General features: G+C 40.2%; 2 protein-coding genes across 10 annotated transcripts in view; one reads left to right on the top strand and one right to left on the bottom strand.

Moving 5' to 3' along the window:
* Positions 1-331: 331 nt before the first annotated feature.
* On the bottom strand, positions 332-8,028 carry NMNAT1 (nicotinamide nucleotide adenylyltransferase 1). Of its 4 annotated transcripts, none has more exons than XM_074609431.1 (5): positions 7,906-8,028; positions 4,646-4,817; positions 3,992-4,175; positions 3,156-3,301; positions 332-1,826 (listed from the first exon to the last, which is right to left on the bottom strand). In XM_074609431.1, exons 2-5 carry the CDS (start codon positions 4,764-4,766, stop codon positions 1,426-1,428), a joined length of 852 nt encoding a protein of 283 aa, XP_074465532.1. In that variant the 5' UTR covers positions 4,767-4,817; positions 7,906-8,028; the 3' UTR covers positions 332-1,425. The 4 variants fall into 4 exon arrangements, with proteins under 4 accessions (XP_074465532.1, XP_074465533.1, XP_074465534.1 ...); XM_074609432.1 differs by lacking the exon at positions 7,906-8,028 and adding an exon at positions 7,856-7,872; XM_074609433.1 differs by lacking the exon at positions 7,906-8,028 and adding an exon at positions 7,657-7,674.
* LZIC (leucine zipper and CTNNBIP1 domain containing) overlaps positions 8,018-10,989 on the top strand; it is a 34,731-nt gene continuing 31,759 nt past the window's right edge. For 4 of the 6 annotated variants that reach the window (XR_012590129.1, XM_074609439.1, XM_074609438.1 and 1 more), the window contains exons 1-3: positions 8,018-8,100; positions 8,932-9,072; positions 10,197-10,332. Coding sequence is in view for 5 of the 6 variants with exons in the window: in XM_074609439.1 (XP_074465540.1) it covers positions 8,972-9,072; positions 10,197-10,332 (237 nt within the window). In the remaining variant the exon portion in view is untranslated. Of the gene's footprint in view, positions 8,174-8,931; positions 9,073-10,196; positions 10,333-10,989 lie in introns of all 6 variants that reach the window. The other 2 variants (XM_074609441.1, XM_074609437.1) reach the window with 2 other exon arrangements.

Genomic DNA, 10,989 nt, shown 5'->3' with positions numbered 1-10,989 from the left:
ATATAAAAAAATATTAATATATTTTCATTGGCCCTGGGGACACCTGTGATGGTCTGTGTTTGGCATCTGGCTTACAGACTCCCGCTAAGCTCCTAGGGAGGCCTACACCTCTGCCTCAGCTCTTTGGGGATCCCCTGCCCAGGGAAGGAGGATGACTGTCTGTCACAGTTATGACCCTGGAACATGTCCCTGGTTCTAGGCTTGCCCAACAAGAAACATTTAGGCTTCCTGCCCTGAGAGTCTTACATTCTGCTGGATTTGTTGATGTCAAAAATGTGAACAGAGTCATCTTGTGGAGACAGTATGAAAAAAGTTGACCCATTAGGTAGCATCTTGGAAACCTTGGCATTTTTAATAAGGCACATAATTCAAACACAAATGGGATGACAGCAAATAAAGGGAGGTAGAATTCTATCACTATGACATTCACAGTGCCTCTCTAGTTTATATTCACATAATACAGACAATATGCTGTTAGATTCAAAACCAGATTTCTTCCAAAGAAAAACATTTCACTTTTGTACAGTCTCAATATCCTACCATTTCTTCTCAACTCGTTACAGAAAACAATTCTGGCTATATACATGTGGCTCAAATGTAAAAGCTCATTTATTATTTGAAATAAAGGGACAACTGTCTGAGAATCAGTGCAACGATACTATTATTAATTTCTATCCATTAAATCAATGGCTATAAACCAGTTTCTGAGGTAGGTCTGTCTGTCCACGAGAAACTGTGCAGAACTTAATGTACATCTCTGGAAACATGAGTGGAAAAGTAAAGCACAAGGCATTTCTGGGAGCAAACTGCATGATGGCAGATGAAAACCCAAGTATTTGAAAGGCAGGCAACTCAAAGCATGGTATATCTAGCACCACTTCAGCCAGGAGTAAATTTTTCCTTTTCAGGATAGATCTAAATAATTTCTTTGAAATGCACCACATGTTGGCAATTCTTTAAAAAATGAGTTATGTAGATTTATGATCAGTAAGTGGACCATTTTGAAATTAAATGGCTTTGTCTGTTAAGACACTATAAGTTAGTAAAAATATTTGTGTTGGTATTTTATAAATAGCAGTCAGAGCAGTCTGAGTTAAAACAAATCATAACATTTTCATTTTTTTTGTTTGTTAATTCTCACATGCAAGTGTGAATTCTTGTGCTTAGTTCACTGCACTGTGAAAAAATGTTTAAATGTGAAAATGTTATTGATGGGTTTAAAAAAAATTGTGTAGGTCCAGTTATTGAGTGCACCAAACCTCAACAGCAACTACATATGTACTAAAGCCACAGAATTAGCCCACTGTTTACTTAAAAAACAAACAACCAACCCAACCCAAAAAGCCAACCCCCAAAAACCACATTTTCCTGTACTGAACTGTAGGTTTTTTCATAGCAGAAAGTAAGTTAATTGTATAGTGCCTGTTAGTTCTTGGAATCACTTGCATGTTTCTGTAAAGGAGCCAAGACAACCCCAGCATTCCTGTCTTCACTTTCTGGACTATAGAGATTATTTTTTTCTATGTATGCTTGAACTACATCAGGTACTAGGTAACGAATGCTCTGGCCCCTCCGCAGTGCTCTCCTAATCTTGGTGGAGGAAATGTCATTTGTGATCCATTCTTCCACAAGGTGAATGTTATTCTTATGTCTCCACAAAATATCAGATTCATAGATGAATTTCTGAACGCTGCTTCCAGCCCTACTGATGCATACAAGGCCATAATTTTTCACAATTTCAGTGATGTCCTCCAGCTTCCACAGATTGGGGATCCCAAAAGATTCCAGCATGTCACTTCCACAAAGCAGTTTAACCTGTGGGACGCCTTAAAAAGAAAAACAAGTGAGGCACAGGGCTTGGTTTAGGTGACCAGATTTTAACTAACTTGATGGGGACATTTAATTTCTAGGCTAAGTCTCTGTAACTTTGGTTAAGATAGACAATGGAATTAAATAGAAAAAGATTCAGAGCATAAAATTTATAATTAGTAGTCTCAATACAGGATTTTTCTGAAAAAAGGTTATGGGAGTCCCTTTGTTCAAAAGGACTGGAAAATAAACTCTGATGTGCTTATTTAGCCTTGGGGTGAATAAAACCCTGTGAAAATTAAAGTAAAAGAAAATATAGAGAAAATTTCAGAATAGCTAAGTATGCTGTAATGCTGTTAAAACTTCATGTAACATTCCATAGAGTTACAGAAGAGGAGCTAGCTTTTACGGGACAGGGGCCAGATGGGATTATGTAAAAGGAACAAAATATGCCCAAAACCCACCAAACTCCAGAGACTGTGTGACTTGACTTCAGGGGGCTCTCTTCCATACTACGTACTATAGGGAATCTAGAGAAGCATGTGGATAGAAACCACCTTAAAGTAATGAAAGCAAAATTGAGAGTGCTACAGATTTGCAGTTTCCAGCAGTGTCACAGGGTAGTAGTCAGTGTCGTAAATGTAATAAAACACCTGTCAACACAATATGAAAAAAGCCTGCCTGATGCTGTTTGTCTCTTCTTTGAATAAATTTACTTTACAGCACTATCAATTAAACAGTAGAATTTGGAGAGGTTCAAGGGAAGAAGTCAGGTAAAAGTCAAGATTTGCTAATATAAAGGATTAAGATGGTCATTATGCAAGGCCATTCAAATTCTATATGAATACATATAATTGTACATGTTAAGCTAAAGAACTAACATTAAGCTCTAAAAGCAGTAAGCAAAATAAATGCTACCGAAAATTACAAAGCCAAGCTACACATGCTGTATGTTTTAAATTACAATTTTAAATGATCCTGTGCCCAGATACATTTTGAATTTCAGGACTTAATCCTGTCCTTTCTTCCTCCAGCAATTTACAATATGATCCAAAATTTCCAGCTGTAACTACAGTATACCAAAGTTCCGTAGGTAAAATGGATAGCTCAGATCTGTTTCAGTTCAAATTTCTATTATCTTGAGTGTTTTTCATGTCTGTCCTCTGTATGTTATCCTTACAGCTGTCTTGTTAGAAAACCTACTGCTTTATGCTGTGGGAGCTCAGAGAATAAACTTATTCAGTGAAATCAGAACCAAGAACTAGCATCAAAAAAAGTTACTCATCAGCAGCATTCCCTTGAAATTGCAAGTATTGTTAAGCACTTAATTTGCAAACAGACTTAACTTTTTATATCTGGACTCTGATTTTTCTTTTTAACTGGATCATGCCTATTTGGTTCCTGTTTCCTCTTCCGTCCTGGCTTTGTTAAAGGTATAGCATTCTGCAGACTATTAGTGGCATCAGGAGATAAGAGCTTTTGATGATGGTACCTGTAAAACAGATGTATTTTAGGTATTTTAAAGATGTAGGAGAATATAGGGAAGAGTATGGCCTACTACATAATCTTTCACCACCTTCTCCTGCAGTACTTTCCTAGACAATCCATCCAAGAATTGATCTGCTGGAACAGGGACTTTTGAGAACTGAGTCATAAAATTGTCAAAGTGCAAAGATTTCAAAGCAACAAGATTGTTTTTTTTCTTTTTTAATAAAAATCCATCTTAAAAAGAAGAACCTCAGTGAAGTAGCAGTGACTGAAAGAGTAAAAAACTTATAACTTTAAAAAAAAAGATACTCCTTCAGACAATTCTCATGCCAGCCCTGAAATACACAAATGGGCAGCACAGCACAATCAGAGTCAAATGAGGAAAGTTGGTGTAGCATGTGTCTAACCTATTCTAGTCTCTTGTCCTTCCTCAGGAGTGCCTTTTCAGCACAAAAATTGAATAAAGCCTAAGAAACAATATATCTTAAAAATTATTCACAGGCTCATTTTTTGTACATTTAGGACTAATGGTGCAATCTTTCATTTACAATGCTTATATAAATGGAATAGACTTCGCTGAGTCTATTCATATGATTTGAGATTAGCCTGCTATTATTCTAACTTGTTAGAACTAACACCATTCCTTATCCTTTTATAGATTATTGAGACTTTTTAGGGTTTGGCTGAAGAATACCTTAAAACTTTTAGTGTTTCCAACCACTCACTCTGGCTGCTTTCCCAATCATCAACTTCCACCCAATCCGAGTTTTTTGTAGCTAATTTTGCCATAGTTACTCGGTGAGTCGCACTGATCAGACCCTTCTTCTTATACGCATCACCTACTGGTGAAATGATTCCTTTGATTACTTTGTATTTTCCTGTGGAAAAACACATTGCACAAGAACATGAAAAGTGGTTGAGCAGATGTTACTTCCACTGTATTGTGTTAAAATTATTACGTAACCATTATTCACTGCAATCTCTAAGAACACCAATGCCAGCTCTGATAGCCAGCCCAGTGGAAAAGTACGGTACGCTTCTGCCATTGCGCAAAGCAGCACATTTAAAGATTTAGTGAGATATATTAGAAAGATATATTTCTATAAACTATAAAACTCATGCTTTAGCTCATTAAAATTAGTAATAAATAACACATATGTAAGACTATTCTCTCATGTATTGGCCCTACGTGATTTTGTATGATACCGACAGACATTCTAGCTTCAATATCTAATTAGAATTTCCAAAAATATCTGTCAGTGTCAAACAGGCATTCGTATACACAAAATATTCACCTTAAGTGTCTAGTTATCAGAGCTGTTTTGAGTGATATAAATTACCATCCTACCTGTTTCATGAAAGTAGTCCTTAGCCAGCTCAAACAGCCTTAGATGCATGTTGGTGATGGGGTTGAAGGACCCACAGGCCAGCAGTACCACTTCAGTCTTGTCAGGATCTTCCATAGCCATTCCTCGCAGCTACAGAGCCAAGTGGAGAACGTTGGTGCTAGTTACCAGCCGCTACAAGAAGAGACGAAATTAAAAAATAGTTATTCTCACTTATTTGTGCTGTCAATAAGCAGATTTCAAGATCATATTGAACACTGTATTTTCCTTCCATCAACATCTGGCCTCTGATTATTCATGTAATACTGCATTATCCGATTTTTAAGAGATTAAGACCACCACCTCCAGTTCTTTCTGGTTATCCCTGGAGAGAGGTACAATGCAAGGAGCTGAGACAACCATGGCATTACGTTGCAGAAAGGAGAATAATTCTTCTGTGGGGCTTCAGAAATGAAGGATGTAGAGAAGAGTGAGCGTGCTAGGAAGAAGACAGATAAGTGAGCCCAAATTTGCCTTGCTTATGTATTATCATAGCAGCTGCCATTCCCTCCTAAATGCAAGAGGAAACATCTTTAAAAATTAAATCACTGAAAATAGGCTCTTGCCTAAAGAGAGGACAGCGTTCTGCCCACTATTAAGAAAAGCAGCTCATGCAGAAAAAATTCATGAGGAAAGATTATTTGTTGTGATTGCAGGACAAACTTTATTAGAACTTTGCAGGTTTTTTTAGGATTCCAACACCATCAACTGCCAAGAGACACATCTGCAGGGAACTTCCTTACAAGTAACCTCCCTACTTCTAGTGCTTTCAGGGGCGAATAGAACATCCTATGACAGTTCCCAGTGCAGCCACTCCAAACTGCAGTGAGTCTTTTCAGCAAAATCTGCAGAACTAACATTATATTGTATTAAATTCTGGAGGAAAGGAGCGTTAACATTTTTCATTCGGGATTTATTTACATTTTACATACTCTTGGTATGTGGGAAGAGAGTGCTATGGACTGAACATGAAAACAACCTATCTACTTTGTGTTGCAGAAAGTAAGTGGTATGTGTACCAGTGGCACAGATGATAGAAGAACAGCGCATTAAAAAAAGTTTAGTGAAAGCTGCAAGTAAATACCAGGGTTTTTTTCCCTTTTTTAAAATACAACAGCACTGTTACAATTTTGAACCTCAGTTTCAGAAAGCTGCTTAAAAATTGGTAAAAATAAGGAAATTTCACTACTTGTCTTTTCAAACACTACATGGATTTTGGCTTCTCAGTGTTCTTTTCTTTCATGAGAACATTCTGGCTTGCCAAGATGGTTTCCCCTAGCCTGGCCCTGAACAAACGAAAACTGGAATATGTTATGGGCCGTTCTCCTGCCTTTGCTGTTTGTGAAATGTGCGAGACATCTGTGTTGAGCGCTGAAGAGTCTGCCATTGTTTCTACAGCAACATCCCTGCCCCCTCAAACTCCCCCAAGGTCACCCACACGTTGCTTCTCCTTTAGAAAGAAGCTGAGTGATGTTGGCAGCTGAAACACCATAGCAGCTAAATCTCATAATGGCTACGATGTACCAACATCAAATAGCCCTTGAATAAAAGGAAGTCTCGCAAGGCTTCACATTTCGCAAGTGTTGGTACTTTTCTGTGCTTTCAAGAGTTTCACAAACTTTTACAATATTCTTTATTACTGCAGAGTAGTTCAGCATTGAAGGGTTTGGTGTCACTGGGACTGCAGTCTCCACAGGGGAATCGCTAGCAGAGTTCCCATGGGAACTGGCAGGGAAAGGAGTTACACCGCCCTTTGTAATGCATAAAGTCCTACTTTCTAAAGAAAGTGACTCATGCTGCAAATTTGAAAAGGATTAATTTTCTCCTTTAAAAAAAAAAAAAGCAACGGCAAAAATAATAGAAAATTTTGAGATGAAAATATATAGTGCCTTTTCCGGAGTTGGTCAAATGTCCTTTTGCATGTTGCTACCTGAATTTACAGTCTTCAGAAACAGGCAATTACTGTATCATAAACTCACCTTGTAGTGCTTCATATCTGTGTAGAAACTGAGAATATAAATGTAATTCAACGGTTTGCACATACCCTCAGTCTCCTAATTTGCATTGCCATCCTCTGTCTAGCACTGTTTTCATAGAAAACAGCTGCACATTGATGTGGAGAGCAGAGGAAACAACAGAAGTACCATCCCATGATTACTCTCGCTGTTACGGCACCCTTGGAACCAGCCCCACGCTGTCAGGGCTGGGATCCGCTTGGCAGGAACTGACCTCCACAGAGCTCCGCTTTTGGGGGAAAGCGATGCAATTTGCACACCCCAGGAGAGAAAAAGAAGAGTAGGTTCCAGCAATGATTAAAGCCTGGCTGCTGCCTGAGCTGTATCTGGAACTATGCCTATTCTTATTGTATAGTGACATGCGTAGTTTTGATGAACTATGTATAATTTGGCACTGCTGACACAACTCTTAATTATTGCAGTTTGACCACAAAATGCAAATGGGCAGTCCAGCTCCCGCTATCCAGAGGTGAGAGAGACCCGTATCCAGGTAGTGCTCAGTTTCACAAAACTGAGAACAGTCTTAAAATAATCAATGCTCTCTTATGGCAGATACTAAACGAAATATTAGTAAAACCTCCCTGCCGAGACTTAAGAAGGGGAACGAAAGTAAAATGGCCTTCACTCCGATTTTCCGTAAGTGTGGAACATCATGGATCATTTTCCCTTCTCCTTCAGAAGGAAAAATGAAGTGCCCTGTGATGTGCCCCTTATGTATGTGCCCACATATAGTCTCATCATGCTTATACATGACCTTACCAATATTTAGCATGAACTAATTGCAGTGCTGCTGGTGCTTTGCTGGACTGGACACGTATTTGCACTAAAAACCATCAAAGTACGTCAGCAGTAGGATTTGGGATGGTTCTGATCATCAACCTGCCAGCTTCTACAGGGTGTGCTTGGGTCAATCTCATTTATATTTCAGAGGTAAATATTTATTAAGCGCGCTTATATACCTGCAGCATATAAACATCACTAAGTATTAAGCTTGCGGTGCACAGGCTGTCGCTGGAAGCTCTAGCACGCCGAGCACTCCCAGTTTCGGTCCCTCTCCCCGACCCCCTCCCCACAGCTCCACGCCGCCAGAGACCTGCACGGTGCGGCACCCCAACCTGCGGGGCGCAGGAGCGAGGCGCAGCCCACCGAGCCCCCCACCTCGCCTCCGCGGGCCCCGCCGCCGCCCCGGGCCGCCCCGCCGCGCTTACCACCCGGGGCCGCGCTGCCAGCGCCGCGATGAGAGGCCGCACTGGGCAGGGCGGTGCCGGCGCGCTCTCATTGGCCCGGGCGCGGCGCCGGCGCGCTCTCATTGGCCCCGGCGCGCCGGAAGCGGTGCTAGTGGGAAGTGGTCCGCTCTCTCCCTCAGTTCGCTCTGTGCTCCTGCTCGCCGCGGCCTGTCTCAGGTGAGGCGGCGGGGGGGCCCGGACGGCGCGGCTGGCAGGGCCGAGATGGGCCCGGGCGGCTGGCGGGGCCGAGGTGGGCGGCGAGGGTGGCCTCGGCCTCCTTCCTGTGCGTGCAGGAGCTGGTCTGAGCGGCCTCACCTCCGCGAAATAGGAAAAACCCGTCCGGAGCCCCGTCCTCGGGGATGGGCAGGGCTCGGACAGTGCCCGAGTTCCTTCTTCTCGCTTCTCCTCCCCGGCGCCTCCTGCTCGCACTTCTCTCTGGCACCTTCCCACGGGGGAGGGTCGCCTTGCTTTTGCCGTCTTCCAGCTGCGGGAGCTGTTGGCCCTAGTGTAGACCTTGGAAGGTGCTGGTGCGTGGCCTAGGGATGGATATCCCATGGATCGGCTGTCTGCTCCTATCGATACCCAAGGAAGCACCAACTGCTTCCAGAGTGCTATAGTTTTCTGCAGCTAATGATTCTAAGGTGTTTGCATGCTTCAGACACCTGCATCCGGGTTGTTGTCTCTGAAATAGTTTCCCAAAGGGTAGTTGGAGAGTGGAATCTGTTGTTTTGTATAGCAGGACACGAATATTTCTGTAATTGCTGCTTGGTTTCAAACTTGTTTGTGTTTATGCGCTGTGGCTGTTTGAGTTATTGCCTTGGTGAATTGCCTCTTGCTACAAAGAGAGCAGTCCTGTAGACCCAGCCTAACACTTCTGTATTTCACTCTCCAAGTGTTTTGGTTAGACATTCAGGTATCAAGATATCGCATAGTTTTCTTGGTACTTGGAGCATTTAAAAATAAATTTTGAGTTGTTGATACACAACAATAAAACGTTGTTTGTCCTAGGAGTGTCATGTAACATCTTACAGTTACGTGCAAAAAGAAAATGGCTTCAAGAGGAACAACGGAGACCAGTAAACTAAAACAAAACTTGGAAGAGCAGTTGGATAGATTAATGCAACAGCTTCAAGATCTGGAGGAATGCAGGTAATAAAAATAGATGCTTTCATCTTATATAGTTATATTTTTCTTAACTGGTTGGCAGAAGAAAGTGGTACCTTTCAAAAATCTTGTGGGGATTTTTGCTTTATTTTGTGTTGCTGTGGCTTTATATTTTTAAACTAGATAGGATGTTTGTATTGGGTAGTAAAAATTATTTTAAAACCCCTTTCTTTTTATTAAGATCATTCTATTTATATTTTCTTGAGGAAAATGCGGGCAGAAATACTCATTACTCTCTTCTTTGAAATTTGATATTTCAGTGTGACTTTTTAACTTTTAATATCTGTTCACAGAACTCGGTTTTCATATGTGTTTTTTTTTTAATAGCAGTTAGCAAATAGCTTTTGTGTCTGTTTTGTTGTGTCTTAGGGATGTTGAGGTTTATATTTTTGTATATTTGTCTAACATTTTCATGTGACTTGTTTCATGTGATTTTGTGTTACGTTTTTTGTGGGCTAATAAAATTTGAGATAGACTGAATTACCAAGGAAAAGTGATGTTTTTTTTCTTTTTTGGTACTTGCACTTAAACGGCCTGTGTGTTTTTTAGGTACTTTCTCTGAGTATAATTCTAACTTGTCCCCGCAGTACTTCCCCCCTCCCCCCCCCCCCCCAAGAACAGTTATAACTGCTAAGAGTTAGTAGTGCTATTCTTTGAATTAGGCAAGGTGTAAATAGCAGGATCAGTTATACCTGAGTAACTTGATGGTTTTTGCATAATGAGATGGGATTTTCAGATAACTTGATTTACCATAGCTTTGAACAAGACAATCTCACTGCATATTTTTGCCAAGATCCAAAATACACTTTTAAATACTGTACCAAGTGCTGAGTATCTCATAGTTGTCAGGGCCTTTTTAATACAAAGTGACTTCATACAAACACCGCAAGTGCATGGGTGTCTAGGAGATGGTGCAAAATCAAGAAAACTGTATATGCATTAGCTAAATAACAGCAAAGAGGACTAGAGGAGAATGGGCTGAAGTGATGTGAATGTTTTCATTGCTATCCGAGGAAGCATGCTTCATGATATTCCCTGATGTCCTTTCTCCTTCATTATGTCTCAGGTTTAGTCGTATGAATTAATGTGTCTTGTTGGGTTCTCTTTAGAGAGGAGCTAGATGCAGATGAGTATGAAGAGACCAAAAAAGAAACTCTAGAACAGCTGAGTGAGATCAATGACTCACTGAAGAAGATTATGTCTGGAGATATGACTTTGGTGGACGAGCTCAGCGGGATGCAACTGGTAAGAATGATGTGTTACTAAAAATAGTTCACATTCTACCTGGACTCAGCGAAACAGAAAATAGATACAAGTGGTTCATAGTAATTTTTAGACAGGCATGTGTGAAAGCTAGATCTATGTATCTGTTATTTTTATTATTTAATATATGTGTACACATAAAAGCTTGGTTAAGTCTCTTTATTTTAAAAGGAAAAAAAAAAGGCTGAAGAACTATAACCAAAACACTGTAGGAAAAAAATGGGAAATTGCAGGGACTAAATAGATCAGATCCTTAATATTAGAAAATAACATAAATCAATACAAATTAATATAAAAGGTGTGAGGGAGAATCCAGGACAATATATATTGTGAGAAGTAAAGTTCATGCCTGTTTTTTAGAAAGCATAACGATAGCATTTCAGAGATTTGTATCAGTCCAAATGAAAAGGCTGTAGGAGAGACTGTAACTTTAAGTTATTCTAGTGAATTGGTCTTTTTTTTTTTATGCTGACTTCCAAACTTTTGATCTATTTTCTCTCTTTTTCAGATACTTAGTTACAGCATTATTTGTTCCCTCTGAGCCATATGTTTTAGTGTTTTGTTTCCAAAAGATCATGATTTGTCCAAACATAACTGTGGTGAAATTGAATTATATAGTTTTGATGTTCTGTAGAGGAT

Source organism: Larus michahellis, chromosome 16 (assembly GCF_964199755.1).
Source record: "Larus michahellis chromosome 16, bLarMic1.1, whole genome shotgun sequence".
In the NCBI taxonomy this organism is placed as follows: domain Eukaryota; kingdom Metazoa; phylum Chordata; class Aves; order Charadriiformes; family Laridae; genus Larus; species Larus michahellis.
The sequence above is the reverse complement of the archived record's forward strand: the minus strand, read 5'-3'. Positions and strand labels throughout refer to the sequence as shown.